This window comes from Lucilia cuprina, chromosome 3 (assembly GCF_022045245.1).
Source record: "Lucilia cuprina isolate Lc7/37 chromosome 3, ASM2204524v1, whole genome shotgun sequence".
NCBI classification, from domain to species: domain Eukaryota; kingdom Metazoa; phylum Arthropoda; class Insecta; order Diptera; family Calliphoridae; genus Lucilia; species Lucilia cuprina.
The window spans coordinates 19,662,075-19,684,866 of NC_060951.1; the positions used below are offsets into that span (position 1 = coordinate 19,662,075).

The 22,792-nt window shown below is 32.2% G+C and overlaps 1 protein-coding gene across 2 annotated transcripts in view; it reads left to right on the forward strand.

Annotated features, from left to right (window-relative positions):
• Positions 1-22,792, forward strand: part of LOC111683573 — a 55,843-nt gene that overhangs the window by 27,564 nt on the left and 5,487 nt on the right. For both annotated transcript variants that reach the window (XM_046947505.1, XM_046947506.1), the window contains exon 3: positions 11,954-12,064. In XM_046947505.1, the coding sequence (XP_046803461.1) occupies positions 11,954-12,064 (111 nt within the window). The remainder of the gene's footprint in view (positions 1-11,953; positions 12,065-22,792) is intronic.

A 22,792-nucleotide genomic window follows, 5' to 3' on the forward strand; every position in this document is an offset into this window, starting at 1 on the left:
AGGAAAATCATGAGATATGAGGTGTGAAAATACAATACATGAAATAAAAGGTGTGAAAATACTATACATACAAACATTATAATGTTAACAAGAACTTGAAATATTTCCAATTATGATTTAATAGGTGTAACGGGGTCATAAAAATAACAAGAACTTGTTAAATATTTTTTCAATTCACAATCAAGTTGTATGTTATAAGTGCTAATATATTACAACTGTGATTAAAAAGAACGACCAAGTTGTATGTCTATGTTATTAGAGAAAAAAAAAACAAACAATCAAAACAAAGACATGAACCGATAGTTGTCTAAAAGTGCTAGGACAGCAGATCCTAAATTTGATGATGAAAATCTGATGTCAGTGCTCCCAATTCTTTAAAGAAGTATTATTAGGGCCTCAGGGTTTCGCCTTTTTTCAAATTTCGTCGGCCTGTATTATCATAGATTTTTATACCTTCAACCATCATCAGTGGGTACACAAAAGAAAATAATGTAATGTTATAATTTACATTCAGATAGTGCCAAACAGCATTTTACAATTGTACCAACAACTCTGTTTCTGTTACCCAAATGTGTTAATTGATTGTAGAGCAGACGTCGGCGGTAGTATTGTTCTGAATACGAAGATATTCGGCAGTTTAGATCTGGTTCACACTAGGAAACTTTATTTGGGAAACTTTTGATTTTTGTGTGTGAGAGAAAGAAAAAGAAATATCAACCATCTCTTTCTCCCACACATAAAATCAAAAGTTTCACAACAAAAGTTTCCTAGTGTGAACCAGCACGATCACAGACGAACTTCTTCAGAAGTTCAGCGTCAAAAATACAAATATTTTATTTAGTTGCTTGGCAGCATTCAACAAAGTAGGTTGATGTCGCTTTGTTTCAGAAATTGCAAACGCAATTTGAAAAAACAAAAACACAACTTCAAAAACAAGAGCATAATTTACAAAAACAACATATACCCTAAATAATTTTCTAGAATGCATAACAATGAAAGTAAATAAGATCATTTCTATTTGATACTTTTTTTATACATTTTAATTTGAAATGATCTTTCTATGTGAAGAAATTAGCATTCTTATGTCCATTGATTATATATTGTTTATAAATATTACCAATTTATAGTAGTGCAATTTAATCTTTAAAATTGAAAATAGCCAAATATTTTTTTTCAGTGCAATTTCATTGAAAAAAACAATAGTGTGTATCAAGGCGAATTCAGATAAGGTGGTGGCAGTTCTACAAAAACAACCATAAGTACCATAAGTACGACGAATTCATTTGATGAAAAATTTTTGTAAAATTTTTATATTTTATTAAAAAATAAAGATAAAGATATTAAAATTTGTGAGAAAAATATATTCTGAATTGAATGATTGTTTCAAACGAAAAATTCTAAAATTCAAAATTTAAGTAAGTGCCTGAAGTTAAGTAAAACTTATTTTTTTGTGAAAAATAAACATAAACAAGTACATATTCATGAAAATATTATATTACGAATGAATGAATATTTGTTACGAATGGATAATTCTACTCCGGCGCAGTAATTTTCAATATTAGTCGCAGCAGCCGGACGGGTAAAAAACTCATATGAGTTTTGTTATATAAAGCGTTTCGGAACAGACTTTTTTTGTTAATCTCTTTACTACATAGTGTATATATAAAACAATATTGTTTAATTTGTTAACATTTAATAGATTTCAAAATTAAGCCATAACGTAGAAGTCAGCTGCCGCCAGGTAAAAACTTCATATGTGTTTCTTAATATTAAGTGTTCCGGAAGAGATTTTTTTAGTTAATCACGTTATCTACACAATTTTAATAAAAAATATAATACAATATTGTGTAATATAATAACATTTAATAGAAAAAATATTTTTCTTAAATAACATATTTGTACACATACCAATTATGCCATTATTTAAATAAAATGATATTTGTTACGAGATGCTGGTTATTTTCAGATTTTTTGCATAAATAATTCAAAATATTAACGATGTTTTTCTCCGTCTAACGGACATTTTTAAAAATAGCAAGTAAGAGTGCTATATTCGGCTGTGCCGAATTTTATATACCCTTCACCATAGTGTATTTTAAACATATTAGTTTTATAATTTTTTTCCCGACTACATTATTATTACACCAAAAGCAAAACAAAATGAACAACAACAACGCTAAACGAAATAAAAAACAAAATACACAAGACATCTAAAACAACCGACATCTAAACATACATACCGAAAAACACAGAAAAAAAATAAACAACGCAATGACGCCAACCTCATCCAAACATACAAAAAAATACACAGCTGAATAAAACCAAATACATCTACACACACGTGTACATCTTTTCTTAAAATATACAGTGTTGTTGCTTTTTTATCAAAGCATGAAAAAAATGACATTTTTTGATGAAATTTTCAGAGGTTGTCTCGGATTTTTGCTCATATCTCCGTTATTTACCTACCGATTTTGCTGATTTTACAGACAGACGGACAAGGCTTAATCGACTCCGCTATCTATAAGGATCCACAATATACAGTTATGTGAAAAATAATAGAGCCACTTGTTGTTCTATAAATTTAATTTTTTTTAACGTGTACAAAATGTTTTTAGAAAAAAATTTTTATGCATTTTTAGAATGTCTCTTTCTTATTGTAATCCCGTTATTTTTTCTGTAAATGAAGCAGCATTTATAACTATATCAGTGTTTGTATGTAAATTGAAGAAAAACAAGTGTGAAATAAAATAGAGCCAACTTTAAAGTTAAATAGAATATCAAATTAAAAAAACACTTCTTTAATATTTTTTTTTTTTTTTTTTGAAATGGTGAGTAAAAAGGCATACTATCTTATTTCTATTATAATTAAAAAAAAGATTGAAAAATTACTCAGCAGAATGGGCAGAGGAAAACATTGTAGCGTGGAGTCCCGAAAATTGATAAAAAAGCTTCATCAAGAAGGTAAATCTCAAAGAAAAATAGCTGAATTTATTGGATGTTCAAAGAAAATGGTAGAAAATGCTATAAAGTATAAAGAGAAACAAGAAAAATGAGGAAGAAAAACCAAAATATCTGAGACTTTAAAACGAAAAATACTGCGTAATGTAAAACGGGATCCCTTTGTGACGTCATCCGCTCTTATAAAACAATATCAACTTGATATGGATACTTCTACAATACGGCATATGCTCCTTAAAAATAATTTAAAAGCAAGAAGTGCACGTAAAGTGCCTTATCTATCAAAGCGCAACATAAAACAATGACTAGAATTCGCAAAGGAATACGTAAATTGGTCCGTATCTAAATGGCGCAATATTTTGTGGTCGGATGAGACCAAAGTAAATTTATTTAATTCGGATCGAAGTTCTCTTCTAGTCCGTAGACCCAAAAATAAAGAATTTAACCCTCAATATACCGTTAAAACCGTTAAACATGAAGGGGGTAATATTATGGTATGGGGATGCTTTTCCTATTATGGAGTTGGACCTTTATATCGCATACAGGATACAATGGATGCAAAAATTTATACTAATATTTTAAGAGAAGTCATGATGCCTTATGCTGAGTGGGAAATGCCGCTTGAATGGATATTTCAACAGGACAATGATCCTAAACATTCGTCGAAGTTGTCAAAGGCATGGTTCAGGGATAACCATGTGAAGGTTTTGGGATGGCCTTCTCAGTCACCAGACCTAAATCCCATCGAAAACTTGTGGGGCGAGGTTAAAAGATCTCTTAGAGGAAAGAATCCATCAAATAAAGATGAGTTGTGGACAATGGTTGAGACTGCATAGAAGAATATTCCTGTCACGACTTGTCAAAAGTTAGTGGATTCTATGCCGAAGCGGTGCTTCGCAGTAATAAAAAATAAAGGCAGTTCTACAAAGTACTGAGGCAGTATAAGCAGTTGTGTAAGTCATTATTGTATTTAAAATATTATCTTCTTTATCTTTTTAATAATTTTAGGAGGTTTGTTTAGATGGCTCTATTTTTTTCACGGAGAAAATGAATGTTTATACCGAACTTTTGTTTACAATAGGGTGGCTTTAATAAAGGTGTAGTAACATTGTAACGTGGATTATTTTTTACTACTATTCAATTAAAATAAACAACATTGACAAATTATTTTAGTGTATCAGAAAATAAAAAATTAATAAAGTCGTATTGTAACCTTTAACTTTACAAATTATGTCAAAAGAATTCATACAAAAAAAAAACATTTTTACGATCCGCTCACAAACAAGGTCTTTCCTAAAATCGCTTTAACGGACATAACTCATTACAAAATCAAGACATGTGTACACAATTCGTACACGGAAATGTTATTTTAAAATTTTATCATGGTCAGTCCATATTTGGCCATAGCTTTAAGGTCCCCACCCGAAAATCACTAAAGTGCACATAACTCATTACCTAATTAAGATATTTTATACACAAATACTATATTTAAACATACTTTAAATTTGTTTAACGTTCGATCCATGATTGGTCGCAACACCCATACATGGTCCTCTATCGAAAATGGCGTAAATACATTTTACTAATTACCAAATAAAGATACCCATATAAAGTTTGGTAAAAATAATCCTTTTATCTTCAAAAATGTTACTGTCAATTTCTTTTTCCGATCAGTCATCTTTTGTAACAAAATTTTATACACTTCATCCGAAGGACACTGCAAAATATTTATTTATCAAATTATCTTGAAAATAGAACATGTACGTAAGGAAAAAAATACATGAAAATGTGCTAAGTGCAGCAAAAAATAAATATTCAGAAAAAGAAAACGTGCTTAGTCCCAAAAACTGCCACAAATATTCAACAGTATTATACCGATATTAAAAGTGGAGAAATCTAAGAAAAAACAGATTTTAAAAATATGAAATAGTCGGCGAGGCCGACCATATTATAGCCTACACCTGTTACAGAAAGTAAAATGTGATAAAGTTTTTATAATAAATCATTTAAGTTGAATTGCCTCAGATATACTTAAGCCATTTATTGTTGAATACAACTGTGGACATTTAAGTCAAAATTTTTAAATTTCATTGTATTATCTTCAAAATTGCTCAGAAATCGACTCAGAAAATGATACTGTGCCGATTAGTATACTTTAAGGTGGGTATATTGTGCATTACATCAGAACAAACCCAATATACCCTCCACACTAAAGTGGTTTAGGGTATAAAAAGTGGCCCAAAGTAAAATACACAATTTGGGGTATTTTTTTCATTATAAAATTTTGGGTTCCCATATAATTTCTTCTTAAATCAGAAATAGCCCCAAAGTAAAAATAAAAAATGTTGGGGCCATTTTTCACAGCGCCGAGAAAGATTGAATAAAAATACCTTATATTCATATATTTACTTAATATCATATCAAATAGTTAACACGAACTCAACATAAGGAATTTTGAAAAAAAAGTACCAAAAATTCCTCTTTTATTGGTTCTCACTTTATCTTTACATATTTAATTTCATGTGTCTAGGTTCGATATTTTAGAAAATTCAAAAAGTACCTTTTGTAGAACGAAGAAGTACCTAAAGGTTCCCTTTTATGTGTTCTCACCTAATCCGGGTTTTACATACCTAATTTCATGTTTCTGGGTTTAATATTATAGAAAAAATGTTTCTACCCAATAACAACACACTAGTGCTGATCTCCTCTGCTACACTTGTTCTGCTGCTCTTGCTTTGTTTTTATAAACAAACGTACAATAACAAAGTTTACCGTGTGGTTACGAATATTATTTTTTTGAAATGTTTGGCTGAGTATGAATAAAAAAGATAAATTTTTGATAAAATTTTCAGAGGAATTATTGAAGATTGGAATTCGTTAATATCGCTGTTCTCTAAAAACTGATTTCAACAAACATACACACAGACGGACATGACATAATCGACTCCGCTACCTATAAGGATTCAGAATAGGTATACTTTATAGGGTCAGAATACTATATTATAAAAATTACAAACTTATATATACCCTTCTCAAAAAGGTGAAGGGTATAAAAATTAGTAGAAATAACATCAAATAAGTTAATTTCCTATAACAAAAGGTTTTGACGATTTATAAAAATCAAATGACGATTTTTTGTACCCAAATCATCTGGCAACTATGTTAAATCATATGGAACTGTCAAGTCCCCCATTGAGAGTCCACCCCAAGGCGAATTCAGATAAGCTGGTGGCAGTTCTGCAACAACAACATTTTACATGAATTTTGTTTTTGCATTTGGCTTACGTAGATATCAATAACCATAAGTACGGCGAATTTATTTGTTGAAAATTTTTTGTAAAATGTTTATATATTATTAAAAAATAAAGATTAAGATATTAAAATTTGTGCGAAAATATATTCTAAATTGAATAATGTTTGTTTCAAACGAAAAATTCTATTTCGGCATATTAATTTTCAAAATTTAAGTGAATGCCTGAAGTTAAGTAAAACTTAATTTTTTGTGAAAAATAAACATAAAAAGTACCTATTAATGAAAATGTTATATTACAATTGAATAAATATTTGTTGCGAATAGAGAATTCTACTTCGGCGGAGTAATTTTCAATATTTGGCCATAATGTAGCAGCCGCCAGACGGGTAAATACAATATTGTGTAATATGTTAACATTTAATATAAAAAAATATTTTTCTTAAGTAACATATTTGTATACATACCAATTATGTCATTATTTAAATAAAATTGTATATGTTTATGAGATGCTTGGTATATTCAGATTTTTTACATAAATAATTCAAAATATTAACGATGTTTTTCTCCGTTTAACGGACATTTTTAAATGTAAACAATAACAAACTTTGACAGCTACGTAATCCAGGCGAATTAAGAAAAAAATTATCAGCTGATTAAATAACACCACCATATATGAATTCGACTTGCCCGACGCTGTCAAAGTACATATATAAAAAATTTTAAGAATTCGCTCCAACATGAAATGATTTCACCTTATAGCATGGCGAGACTAATAAGGTGAAGTCATTTCAAGAGCTGATTGTTTTTTTGTCCACGGAAAATTTAGCCTGAAGCTGTCAAACTCCATAAAAAAATTCTCTCTCAAACCCGACGCTGTCAAACTACATATATAAAAAACTTTATGAATTCGCCGCAAAATGAAATGACTTCACCTTATTATCTATTCGCCTTGGTTCAGATGAATGTCAAGGTTTTTCAAGTAAAATTTGAAGATTGTAGCTCCAATAGTCTCTAAGATATACGAAATTAATTTATATGGGGGATCCAAGCCCCCCAGATGAAAAATTTATGAAAGTACTTTATTTATAATTTAAATATTATAGCTCTAATAGTTTCTCAGATATAATAATTTGTCTATTTAAATCATGCGGGGCTTCAAGCCCCCCAAATAAAAGTCTACATATTTTCTTCAAAATGTTTAGATGAATATTAAAGTAATTTTTGCAAAATTTGAAGAATCTAGTACTTTAGTTTGCCAGATATGCGAGGTGCCAAGTCCCCCATTGAAAATCCGCCCGTTATACTTTAATTGTTTAGATGATTGTCAAAGTTCAAGTAAAATTTGAAGATTCTAGCTCTAATAGTTGCTCAGATATGCGAATAAACGAGTGACTTACAAGTCACTCGTTTATTTCATGAATACTGTCTGTAGTGCGGCTGAAGTTTAAAAAGCAGTTGATAATCTACACATAAAAATACATGTGTAAAAGCAAACAAATATAAAAGAAACAGAGACAATAGAATTAAGAGTGAAAAACAAATCGGAATAATGTATGATATGTTTCGAAATGTTTCGAGACAACTTATGAGTGATTTTATAAAATTTGAGTTAATTTAAACAAAACGCATTGTTAGAAGAATAAAATACAATTAGTATAATTTAGAGTTTACTTGTTAAGAGGTTTGTTTACGATCGTGTTGTGTAGCGCCGTACTATGGTTCCAACATATAAAGGCGGTTTATACATAAAAGTTCGCACTGATTATACTGATCACTCGTAGATTTCGAGATGTTTTTGCTATTATTAAGATGTTTTTGCCTAATTATATCAAACACTACACAACTCTCAACGAGCGAGACGAGTAATATTCCGTTTCTAAATTATGCAAGTTGTGTGTGATTATAACTCATTTCTTCGAACATACACATCCTGCACATGCTTGTTTAATATTTTCACAATAGTGTACGTGTATTTTAATACTGTGCAGTACTGTGAATTTAAGAACAAGTATATCCATGCAGATATTTATTAAATACACGGATGTAATATTTTCTTAATATGACCACAGGAATACGCTCTAAAGAGAAAATCGGTTCGGCCGTTTAGTTGTCTGACGTTTTAACATACAAACATACATTCATTTTTATCGGTTTATAAATTATATATTGTATGGAAATTTTGTTTTATAAACCTTTAATAAAAAATTTTTGTTTGTGAATTAGGGGAATAGAATTTATATATATTATATCGAGCCCTTTTTGCTAAATGGACGTAAGTGACATGATTTTCGATTTTCGTTTTTTTTTAATGAAATCGATAATTTGGGTCTATTAGCATCATCCCCGAAAATTTCATAGCAATAGATCCAATAGTTTCAACTTTACAAGAAAAAGAAAAAAATGATAGAAAAATTTGAACTCTTAATGAATCAATAGTCCCAGAATTTACTTATTTATATGGATATTAATGTGGACACCCTGATGTCCACATTAATATCCATACAATGTATGGATATTAATGTGGACATCAGGGTGTTTTTCAGAATGGTCTTTAATGAGGTATTTGGTCAATTGTGGTCTTTAGAATTTAAACGCGTTATTAGTTTTAAAAACAAATGTTTTTTTTTGTAGAATTTTATCACACCTTTTTAATTTCTGAAAAATTTATTAACTGTAACCTTATTTTCTCTATGGAAAAAAATTATTGTCTTATAGAATCCATATATGGAGGCTAGGTCAAATATTGCCTGTTATCTGTAATACTTCCCAACATAATTTACAGGTATATATAACCGACTTCTGCAAATTTTTATAGCGATTGAAACATAAACATCATATCTATTAATGTTTTGACTATTTCCCGGGAGGTACTTGTATTGATGACAAAACAATATTTGTCATCAATAAGCATCTTTAGAGAATTTCATCACTCTAGCTCATAACGTTCGGAACCTATCCGGTTTTCAACAAAAACACTGACTTACAGACATCGCTAGATGGTCTTAAAATCTTATAGAAAAGTATTTATTACACTATTAAATTACAGATTTATACAAATGATATAAAGATATACACAAAAAATATTTTTTTAAATAGAGAATATAGACGTAACCGCCTCAACATTGTTTATATCACAAAAATTTGTCTCGGCAAAAAAACGACAAAAAAATCGGATATAGCGTCATACAAAATCGAAACAAACTGCATCCCATATTTTAGATGTAATAGTATTTATTAACGGAGTTTTGGAGTAATGCTTTGCCCTACTTCGAAGATATTTAAAAAAATGCTCTCCTGTAAAATTTTGTTTTTGTCGGTTACGTCTTTTGTGCGAAAAGGGCTCGATATATAGACAGGTATTTTCGAATGCATTTTTTAATATCATTAAATACATATGTATTAGTAATATTTTTTCGAACGGCTTCTAGTTTATGCTTTAGATTTTATTTATAGCAACCTAATAGTATATAATTTTGTTAACTATATTCATCTACCCAGATGTGGACAGCGTATTCTGCGCACGAGAAACTTTGATGCATTATTTTATTAACTTAATTTAATAATTTATATATGAGGTCTGTAGCAAAATCTATAAACCGTTTAAACAAATACAACCATTTTGCATTTAATGCAATTTTTAAAAAATGCATTCGAATATATGCATAAATAAATTGAAACTTCATAAATTTTAATCTACTACACATAAATGTATAACTTTTTTAGTTATAGATTGTAAATAAACGTATTAATTCACCATTAGATTAGATATAAAATTTTAAATATTTGGGTTAAATTAATTTGCATTTTGGGTCCTTCGTTGTGGGGCTATATCAACGCTTACATTTTAGAGTTTCAGGTAAAAACGTAATTTTGGGATTAGTTTAAAAATTATTTTGTTGGTAGTTAAATTTGTTTTCTTAGTAATAAAATTTTCTCAACTTTTTGTCAAAAAAAGCGTTTTTTATAAGTACTTTATCAATGATTTACTTTGTAGGCAAATCAAAATAAAGATACAAATTTGTGTGAAAAAACTATATTTGACGCACAATAAAGCAGTATGGCAATGGTGCAAGGCGAATTCATATGAGGTGGTGTTAATCAATCAGCTGATAATTTTTTTTCTTAATTCGCTGGTTTTCCTAGCTGTCAAAGTTTGTTATTGTATACATTTTTATATTTAAAAAGGTCCGTTAAACAGAGAAAAACTTCGTTAATATTTTGATTTATGTAAAAAATCTGAAAATACCAAGCATCTTGTAAACAAATATCATTTTATTTAAATAATGGCATAATTGGTATCTATTGAAATATGTTATTTAAGAAAAATATTTTTTCTATTAAATGTTAACATATTACACAATATTGTATAATATTTTATATTAAAATTGTCTAGATAACGTGATAACTGAACAAAATCTCTTTCGTAACATCTAATATTGAGAAACGCATATGAAGTATTTACCCGGCTGGCGGCAGCTGACTTCTACGTTATGGCTTAATTTTGAAATCTATTGAATCTATTGAAATTAAACAATATTGTTTTATATATACACTATGTAAAGAGATTAACTAAAAAAACTATAAAAAAACCTATAGAGGTATTTACCCGTCCGGCGGCTACTACATTATGGCCAAATATTGAAAAGTTTTACTTAACTTAAGGCACTTACATAAATTTTGCAAATTAAGTAGTAATTTCTATAATATAATTTTCCGACCCTATAAAGTATATATATTCTGGATCCTTATAGATAGCGGAGTCGATTAAGCCATGTCCGTCTGTCTGTCTGTTGAAATCAGTTTTTAGAGGACCCCAGATATCGGCGAGATCCGAATCTTCAATAATTCTATTAGACATGCTTTCGAGAAGATCGCTATTTAAAATCAGCAAAATCGGTCGGTAAATAACGGAGATATGAGCAAAAATCCGAAACAACCTCTGAAAATTTCATCAAAAAATTGTTAAAAAAGCAACAAAAACACTGTACATAGTAATAGATGTACACGTGTGTTTGTATGTTTGGAATCCAAACATACAAAAAATACACAGCAAAAAAATATGATTTGCATTTTTTGTTGAAATAAAATAATTTTTCTTTTTGTTTTGCAAATATATTTTTTAATGAATAGAAAAAAGTATTTAAAACGTTTTCAATTATATGAAAGTAGATTGTGAGTTATTGTACAATAATTTTTATGCGAATAATGTAAGTTTGAACTTTAAAACTAACACAAATTTTTTCCAAGTTCTTTTTAAAACAAATTTTTTTACGATAAACAAAAACAAAATCTACGTCTCGTCAATGTTTACCAGCAATGAATCAGAGGTCGAAGTCGACTGGCTTCGAGTCGGAGCTTAGCCGCCGAACTATATTTAGTTGCTTGAGCCGCCGCCGAAACATTCGGCTTAAATCGACTCAAATTTTTTTAATGTTTTTATTAACTAGACTGTAAGATCAATTATGTTTAAAATACACTATGGTGAAGGGTATAAGTATAAGATTCGGCACAGCCGAATATAGCACTCTTACTTGTTTTTAATAGAATTGTAAGCACTTTACTCAATGAGTTTGGTTGCCAACCTTGCTTTTATATATTTAGATTACTATTACTTCACAATGTTATTCGCAAACATTAAATCGCAATGATAATAATAATGATGATGACATAATTACTAAAATACTACAACAGAAATTTTCAATATTTTTTTTTTTAATTTTTGTATTACTATTCTTTTAGATCCGCATTAAATGGCCACGCCTGTATGTTGCGCAGCATTTGTGAACATGCTGCCATACCATTGAATTACGAGGGAGGCTTATTAGCAGAGATATTACATATAATATTAACGTAAGATATATTTTTTTATAACTATGTGTTTTCAAAAAACTATAAATAATTTTTTGATTGACTCAGCCTAGGAAAATTAGTTAAAAAAAATGAGGTATTGGTATTTTAGCGTTGAATGTTAGAAGACCGCGAGTGGTTGTAAAGCACTCGCACGAATCTTGAATAACACTATTTATATTTATTTATTAAACTAAAAACTTAAGAACTTTTAAACAGAATTTTAAAACTAAAATAAGAATACGCTCTATTTCTAATTATATCTCATAAAATCTATGTGTTACATAAACAAGAGAATTAATGTGCATTTTAGTACTAGCATTCTTATCATTACTAAAGGTTGTCATAAAAATTAAGCGATAAATATTTATTTGTAACTTAAGTGAACTAATCGAATAGTTAAGATTTTAAACTATGTTCAAATATGTTTGAACATCGGTATTTTGATTACAGTATTGATATTTAAGTTTTTTCTTTTAAAAGTTTCTTATATTAAATTTCATATCTGTACACCTATTTTTAAGTCAGTAATTTTCTGAAGGGGACTCTAAGCAGCATGTTTGGGCAATTATGGATCGATCCTCAATAAATTTGGTAGAAAGATTTAACTCGTATAAAACTTATGTGTGTTGAATTTTATCGCTTTATTCTTATGCTTATGCCAAGTTTTATCGCTATTGGCGTACTTTTGAGGCAGTTATGAACATTAGAGTAATTTTCTGAAGGGGACCTTATATATGGTCAAATATAGACCGATCCACATATAATTTGGTAGAAATGTTTGGCTCGTAAAAAACTAACTAATATCATATTTCATCGCTCGTAGTTTTGAGCTAGTAATGAGCGTTAAAGTAATTTTCTATAGGGGACCTTATATGGACCGATCCTCATGTATGGCTTAAAAGTTCTTACAAATTACAGTAGTTTTGTAGAACTGAAATTTTTCAACTGAATTTTATGAGAATCGGTCGATAACTATCAAACCCCCATATTCAGTTTTCTCCAGAAAATTACTCGTGACTGAATTAAAAATACGAGTACAGCGACATTAGATGCAAACAATTGTTGTATAAACCGACGAGGATAGGTCCATAATTGACTCTACCCTCCATATGAGTGGTTATATATAAAAAATAGTTTATGGTTATAAATATTGGATCAAACTAAATTAATATTTTTAATTCGGAATAGCACGTTCCAGGTTTAAGCCTGGCCCCCTTCCAAATATTTCCCTGATGTTAATATTAATATTGACATATGATTCAACATAGATCGAGAATGATTTGATGGTGGATATATAAGATTCGGCATCTCCGAATATAACACTCTTCTTGTTATATGTTCATATTTTCTTACGAACATTAGGATTAGTACTTTTTGTAATTTTTATGAATATCAAAAATACCATAGCAAGTTGTTTAGGACATGATCAGATCGTTAAAATAAATTCCAGCATCAAAAACGATGAAGTTTGGTATAAATATTACTTTTTCTAAATGAGAAAAAAATTTTCCAACATTTTTGCATATTTATTACATTATCTTGTAGTTCGCTATAAATTTATTAATTATTAACTCTGCTTATGTAATTTATAATAAATCGCTATAATATTGCTCAGTATAGATAGTAGTAAACATTTATATGAAATTTATTAAAATAAAATATATAGTAAAACAGACCAAAAAAATAATAACCCTGATGAACATGTTATATTTTCATATATATCTCGGCAGAGTTTTCCCGTTTTTCCTACCAAGCGCGTCCCCGGGTGGCGAATAGGGGTGGTAATGGACCATCTGTCTTCCCCCAGTTTTAGTTGACTCAAGCTGAGGGAGGGCAGATTGTCCACAACCTGGGAATTTAACTGGAAAAAACAACATGGAAATTAAAAATATGGAAGTTACGGTACAGGGCCTAAATAACCCAGTACCGACGGCAAGTGTTGATTCACTCGAGAGTTACGTGTCGTCGTCATCATCGTGAGTAAAATACCAAGTGTAAAGCATGCCATTATCAGAAACATAGGGGTGAAACCTCAGCTACCTCAGCTTTTAAATATAGGTGAGGTTTCCGACTCTGAATCTTCAGATGATAATAACAACGATGCCGGTAATTCGACAGGCAAAATTCTAATAGACCAACAGAGTAAGGTAAAAGATCTGGTGAACAATAAAATAGTGGACCACGCAATCGCTTCAAAGTGCAAACAACCAATTGAGATCGTGAGCTGTGAGTTCAGCATGGGCGTGATGTTTATGAGGTTGGCATCTCACCCTAAAGCACTTGGTGGAAAGTTTCCCTCTTCCCTGGGACGGCGCTAAGATGGGACTGGCAAAGAAGAGCGAGCTTCTGGTGCTCTTAAAGTCCACTGTCTACATAAAAGTATAGTGCAGTAAACAGGGTAATGAACGTATTCTGAAAATTCTTGGTAGTCAAAATGCTGAGCTGGCCGTGAAAAAAATGGGAGCTCTTTTACAGGAAAGAAGAACAAGTTTTGGACGAGCACTCCTTTCCTGACCATAGGTACATAAGATTCAAAATACTACGGCCGCCACCAAAGCCGATAAAGTTTCGGAATAAGTCTAAAACTACTTGGACAATGTTCGGTTCTCTATTAAAGAATCGTTTATGTCAGACATTTATCAATGTCGAAATAAAGAGGACATAGACGCCAAAGTTGAAATGCTCAAAAGTGACTTAGTTGAATCGTTCGTGGACAGCTTCTTTCTGTGAGAACGGAGATCTGTCCAGGAGAAACCCAGGGTAACCGGGGAGATCTGAAATCTTGGTAAGACACTTCGCGAACTATTTAACTAGCACGGCGTAAAAAGACCGCAGTGTTCTGGGATAAGTATCGTAGTTAATTTGGTGAATACAAGAAAGTTGTTTGTAAAGCCAAACGAGACTCAAGAGCTTCACACCCTCTAAGGCATTTTTCCGGCCCTCTTACAGATAGAAGCGGGACTGGTTTTCGTACATCTGTCTCAGATATTTACTGCATGCTTGAAATTCACATATACGCCCATTAAATGCCAGGATGCAAGGTTAATATTTATACCTAAGACAGGGAAACCTAGCTATGCGACACCTATAAGTCTTACGTCCTTCATACTTAAAACCTTGGAACGGATAGTCGATAGTATGGTTAAAAGCAGTATTCCCGACAAAGACCTAAAATTTAAGTAGTATGCTTATGTAAAGTGACGATCGGTGAAAACCGCCTTAAGCGAAATCTTCCACTACATAACAAACAAATTTGATAACAAACTATATACACTGGCGGTATGTATTGACATCGAAGGCGCCTAATTACGTGCACACTCTTATCCAATCCCTAGACCAGTTTTATGTTGACCGGGTGCTCCGTAATTGGATCAACCACAAGATAAGGAATAGATAGATAAGCTGCGAGATACGGTATACTACAGGGTGGCATTTTATCACCTTTACGATTAATAACCTCCTAAAGACCTTAACCCTAATTCTAGCTTATGCTTCAATAATCTGCTGGGCTGCTTCAGACAGAAAGTGTAATATCAAACTACTGCAGGGAGTTCAGCGTACATGCTGCTTGAGTATAAGTGGTGCCATGTGTACTATTTCAACCATTGAAACATATTTAATATAAGAGGCGGCGCTTAACGGCTCTTTACTTTAGGCGAACTTTAGGACACGTCATCAATGTACACTGGACAAATTGGAAGGTTATATACAATCATCGGACGTGCCTGATCGTATACCAGACACAGAATATGTCGGAAACTTTGAAACGCTGATCACAGATAGAATTTCTTGTTGTTAATAGGTGATATTTGATTTATGGCAAAACAAGGAATGAAAAAATTATTTTTCTATCAATAAATTTTCTAATTAAAATTTACAAACTAAATTGATTAAATTCAAAGTAAACAAAACAAGTTTATTATAAAGGAAGTTCATTCTCATTCTCGAACACCCCCACTAGGATGAACGCCAAGATTCATAATATCACAACAATGTAAATGCTTTTAGGGATTTCGTTAAGACATCAGCTGCCATATCCTCGGTATTCAGATATTCAATAACAACCTTTTTGTCATTTACGAGATCTCTTATAAAATGATGTCGTATTTCAATGTGCCTAAAGCGAGCATGATAAGTACTGTTATGCGACAAATTTATAGCGCTTTTATTATCGCACTTTATCACAAAAGACGATAATCGTCCAAGTTCATTGAACAGAGATCGTAGCCACAACGCCTCTTGTCCAGATGCTGCCAAAGCCATATATTCCGCTTCTGTTGTTGATAAAGCTGTTGTTTGTTGCTTCTTGGAGTTTCACGAAATGCAACCTCCTTGAAATTTGAAAACGTAACCAGAAGTTGATTTTTTATCATCTAAGTCGCCAGCCCAATCCGCATCTGAGAATCCTTCAATGTGTGTATTTTCATCTTTTGAGAACTGCAACTTGTAATTTATTGTCCCTTTGAGGTATCTCATGATGCGCTTTACTGCTTGCCAATGTGCCTTTCCAGGATTATTGTTATATCTAGCTAAAGCCCCCACTGCAAACGATACATCAGGACGGCTTACTTGAGCTGCATACATAATACTTCCTATTGCTTCTTTGTACGGTATAGTTTTCATGTCATCAATCTCTTCCTTCTTAATATCCAATAGAGTTGAAATTGGCTTGCAGTCATCCATTTAAAATTTCTTCAAAATATTGTTAATATATTGTTCCTGATCAAGCCATAGTTTTCCATTCTTTCTATCTTTTGTAATTTTCATCCCCAAGATGTAGTTCGCTTCATCAATGTCTTTCATTTTAAACATTTCTGTAAGACGTTTCTTTATATTCAATTTATTTTTTTGAATTATTTGTAAATATCAAAATGTCGTCAACGTAAATTGTTACATAAGTTATTTCATCCAAGTTTCCGTTTTTGATTGAGTTAATCCAATTTTCTTCAATGTTTGATCCAGCTTTTAATTCCACAATCTACTAGCTTGTTTAAGACCATACAAAGATTTTTTAAGTTTACATACCATGTCTTTCTTTTCAGTGAAACCTTCAGGGATCTTCATATATATTTCCTCATTTAGTTCACTTTGGAGGAAAGCTGTCACCACATCCACTTGGTCTATATCCGTGTTGAACGGCCAAACTTAGGAGTAGTCGAATTGAGGAATATCGAACCACAGGAGAGAAAGTTTCTTCGTAGTCACTTCCATAGCATTGGGAATAACCTTTTCTGACCAACCGCGCTTTATATCGCTCTATATCACCTTTAAAATTCCTCTTTATTTTGAAACACCATTTGCTATCAATAGGTTTCTTTTCTTTTGGTAGTTTTACAAGTTCCCATGTTCCATTTTCAATTAAAGCGTTTAGTTCTTCATCCATAGCCCGTTGCCATTCATTTTTATTAGAACTTCCTAATGCTTGCTTCACTGTTTTGGGTTCTTCACCCACTTGAACCACATTGCATTCATACCCATACCTTCGAATTGATTTTGGTGTTCTAGATGACTTTCTTACAGTTTCAGGTGATGTGATTCCTCTCACAGATGGTCCAGGTACCCAGTCGTTACTTTGATCATCATTGTTCCTAGGCGGTGTCTCATCAGTTTCAGAAAAATATTGATCTTCATCAGAATTAATTTCTTCTCCAATACTTGGCATTTCTAAATATGTAATTGTCGCATCTGAACGTATATCAATAGTATCTGTAGGATTTATTTCATCGGAGTATTCGTCAACATTATCTGTTGGATTTATATCATCAGAACATATATCTTCTGGATCATCCACATCCCCCACTGAATCACATCCCGGTATAATATAGAACTTAGAATCATCACTAGGCATTTCATTATAGAATTCGTTTTCTAAAAATTTGGCAACTCTACTTAACTCGACCTTCTTTGATTTAACGTCATAGAACCGATAGGTTTTGGAGTGTGTACAATAGCCAACGAAAATTGATTCTTTTGCTTTAGCATCAAGTTTTCTTCTTATTTCTTTTGCTATATGTATCACAGCTTTGCATCTAAAAACTTTAAGATATTTTAAGTTTGGTTTCTTACCAGACCATATTTCTTCAGGAGAAACACTATTTAAAGTTTTATATGGAGTGCGGTTTATTAAATATACAGCCGTATTTGCAGCTTCAGCCCAGAACTTTTTTGGTAGACGTGATTCAATAAAAGGCATCTTTTTTCAATAATAGTACGGTTCATTCTCTCCGACATGCCGTTTTGTTGTGGCGTATAAGGCACTGTCTTTTGATGCTCAATTCCGTATTGAATAAAAATTTTTTTCATTCTCCCATTGCAGTATTCAGTTCCATTATCAGTTCTTAATGCTTTTATTCTTCTTCCAGTTTGATTTTCAACCAAGTTTTTAAATTCCATAAATTTATTTGTTACTTCATCTTTGGTTTTTATAAAATAGGCCGTTACTTTCCTGCTAAAATCATCAACGAATATTAACATATATCTTGAACCATTAATAGACGGTACTTCCATAGGCCCACAAAGGTCTGAGTGTATTAGGCTTAATACCTCTGTTGCTCTCGTTCCAGGATCCTTAAATGGAGATCTTGATAGCTTACCTTTTATACAAGTAATGCAGTTTTGCTTGTTAATTTCACAATTGACACCATTGACTGCACCAGACTTCATACTTTTTAAGATTTCATCATTTGCATGGCCAATACGTTTATGCCACAAGTTGTATTCTTCATTTTTCACTTCAGAAATAAGCACACTGTTACTTGCAATGTTTAATTTAAACATACCATTCACCAAGTCACCTGTTGCAATAACCTTACCGAAGTTGTTCAATACCTTGCACCCTTTTTTATTGAATGTGACTTCATAACCAGATTCCACAATTTTCGGAACTGATAACAAATTTACATATAAGTTGGGAATATAAAGCACATCACGAAACATCACATTTTCTTCTTTAAATTTTGCAACCTTAGCAATCATATCAACTTGACCGCAACCCTTTACTTGCATTGATTCTTTATTAGCAATTGTAACTTCAACATTCTTTTCAAATTGAAATTGGTTGTTAAAGAATTTTAAATTAGAACACATATGTGCTGTCGCACCAGAATCAAAAAACCATTCACTTTTGTTTAACTTTTGCACAGAAAAGCATCCAATCATGGCATTTGAATTTTTGTTGTATTTTGGCTTCGATTTCTTAGGACATTTTGTTGCAATGTGTCCATATTGGTTGCAGTTGTAACATTTTGGTCCTTTATTTTTGACGAATTTCTTCTGACCAGCTAACGCAACGTCTGTTGATTCCTTCTTAACATCTTGCAATAATTTTAGTTTGATGGCGTCTCCAGTTATTTTTATTCCGGAACTTTGAATACCCATTATCATTGGATTATATTGTTCTGGTAACCTCGCTAGTAGCATTGAACCTACCCATTCTTCATCGACACTGAGACCAGCTCCTCTTAGTTTGTGTGCTGTTGTAAGAATTTCATTAACATATTCTTCAACATTTGCACAATTTTGTAATTTTGTTGAACAAAACTTTTGTATTAATCCAACTCTTCTTACTAGTCCGCTGTCTTCAAGAATTGTTGAGAGTGTACCCCATATTTCATTCGCACTATTACAATTACGAATGTGTAGATAAATAGTTTTATCCACCAACCGAATTAATTCCGCCTTCGCTTGTGTTTGCTTATCTTGATTTGTTTCAGTTCCAAGAACTGCTTTCCAAAGACCTTTCATTTGGAAATAAGCCTCAACTGTAAATTTCCAATCTTCATAATTTTCACTTCCGCGAAGCTTTTCAATTTGATTGTTATTGGACATTCTTTAATTATTTTTATTTATTATTACACACGCGAAATTAATTATCCTTATATAGCGGAAGGGCCCATAACCTGTTAATAGGTGATATTTGATTTACGGTAAAACAAGGAATGAAAAATTTATTTTTCTATCAATAATTGTTCTAATTAAAATTTACAAACTAAATTGATTAAATTCAAACTAAACAAAACAAGTATATTATAAAGGAAGTTCATTCTCATTCTCCAACATGGTAAGACTTAATTTCAAAAATGGCAAAATCATGGCCATATTTCATAGTCGTTTTTATTTTGTATTTTTGGACAAACGACTTCGAAATTTTTGAAATAGTGGATGATCGATTCACAATGGCTCTAGTGCTGATCCAGGTGTTGACATGTTCTGCAGTAATCTTTATGGACACAGTGGGAATAAAAACCAGGTTCCAGTTGAAGAAAGGTGTGTTTAGATCATACTTCTTGGGTCTACTCGTCGTGACGGCTGTGGGTCGGCTTGTCTTGATGGTTGTGGGTTGGCACGGCTCAATGGTTGTGGGTTGGATGTTTCGAGTCCTTTTAATTGTTCTGCGCCATGTTATGGCTGTTTCGACAGATATGGCATCTGTACTCACTTTTGCACGCTTGAGTTGTGTGTGATCGTGCAAGACAGTTCAAACAATATTTTTTAACCACCATATATTACAATATTTTTTAACCACTTCATATCGCTCTATTGTGGTATAACTTAAAAACTTCCTGCACGTACGGATAGGATGATCTTTCATAAAAATGCCGTATGAAAATTTCCAGTAGTTGGGCCTTTGGGTTTGTTGGGATGCCATACCTGTAAATAAAAGTTAGAATAATATTAATTTATGTAAATAACTAGGGAGTATACTAATTTGCAAATAAAACCACAATTTTTGTAATTGGCCTGGTGATGACTCCATTTTTTTGTCTTGATGTCGACAACTCTACAGTTCTGGTCAGGTCCAAGGTAGGTTTTGATGATTCGTCCCATTTGTCATTCTTTAGGCGGCAAGTTGTTGTTTTTGATGACAACCAGCTCGTTGTCTTTAATGTTGTCCCTCTGTGCCTTCCATTTGTATCTACGATGGAGTTCAGCTAGGTACTCGGACTTCCATCTTTGACAAAATGAGTGGTAGATGGCCTTTAAGCGTTTCCAACGGTTGATGAAAGTCAGATTTTCGCTGCTTTCATCGGGTTCAGCTTGGGTCAATAATGCATTACCAATAAGGAAGTGTGCAGGGGTCAATGGATTAACCCTCCGTTATGCGCATGTATCTAGCCAGATATTTTACGAATTTAACTGTGATTTTAATATATTTCTAATTTGGTTAGGGGTTTGAGTCTACAGGTACCCTCTACAAATATTGTTAAATATCGTAATATTGTTACTAAAATGGCATATTTTTCATATAAATGTACTGAAATACATAAAGTATCTCGCCAGATACATGCGCTACGTACGTGACTCATTTGGGTCATCGCTAGCAGGACTTAAGGGTCTAGAATTTAGGCACGATTCTATACGAGTAAGAATTGTAGGTAGATCTTCAAAAGTAAATTTCATGTTTGGTATCATCTTTTTGAGGTAAGTTTTAAACGACTTTACACCGGCTTCCTAAAGGCCGCCCATGTATGGGGCTCCTGGGGGAATAAACTTCCATTCGATATTTTGATGACTAAAATTATTGGTCACGTGGTTTTGAAGAGACTTTTTAAAGTCTAGACGGTCATTTCTGAGGAGTTCTGCAGCTCCGACAAAATTTTTTCCATTGTCTGAGTAGATGAGTGCGGGACATCCACGTCTTCCTATGAAGCGGGAAAATGCGGCTAGGGACGATTGGGTCGATAGGTCACTTGCTGCTTCGAGATGCACGGTTTTTGTGGCAAAGCATACAAATATGCAAATGTAACCTTTTGTGATAAGACACGCTCGGCCTGTGTAATTTTGATGTCAAAAGATCCTACGTAGTCTACTCCTGTTGTTGCAAAAGGTCTGGATAGAGTTGTGCGTTCTGGTGGTAATGAAGCCATGATTTGATTTTGTGTATGTTTTTTGTACAAAACACAAGTTTTACAGTTGTGAATTACGCTTTTGACTAAGGGTTTCAATCTGAATATCCAATATTCTGTTCGTAGGACTCGAGTCATTAGTTGATTTTCTCCATAATTTTGTGTATAAATTCAACTAAAAGTCGTGATAGCTTCTAGTTATAAGGCAGCAATATTGGGTAGCGTTCATTATAGGTCAATGCTGGTGATTGAGCGAGTCGACCATTGGCTCTGATAATGCCATTGCGATCCATGAATGGGTTTAAGGTCAAAAGACTGCTGTTTGGTGATATTTTCTGTTTGAGTCTCAAATGCTTGTGCTCATTTGGGAAATGATATTGTTTCCCAGATGAAGATCCATTAATTCTGAAAAGCGATTTAATGGGCCTTCGCGTGTTGTGGTTGTAAATTATTTTACAGTTTTAGCTTCTAAATTGGTATCACCTGTTTGTGTTGATATCGGCCATTGATTTTTAGGTAATTTTAACCAGGAGGGTCCTAACCACCATAGGTTGTGCTTTTCTTGTTCTTGGGGAGTACATCCTCGGCTGGCTACATCTGCTGGATTATCTTTTGAGTCGATATGTTGCCAATTTTGATTTCAAACCTTGACTAGGATTTCTGAGACACGATTTCCTACAAATGTGTTCCTACAATGTGTTTAAAACGACAGCACGATTGTTGAGTCGGTCTAATAATATGTCTTGGTATTTTGAATTTGAAGATTTGGTGTAAGTCCCCATGCAAGATTTGCCAATAAGACAGATCCACACAGTTCTAAGCGGGGTACCGATATTTGCTTAATGGGATCTACACGGGTCTTTGAAGCCAGAAGAAACGTGAA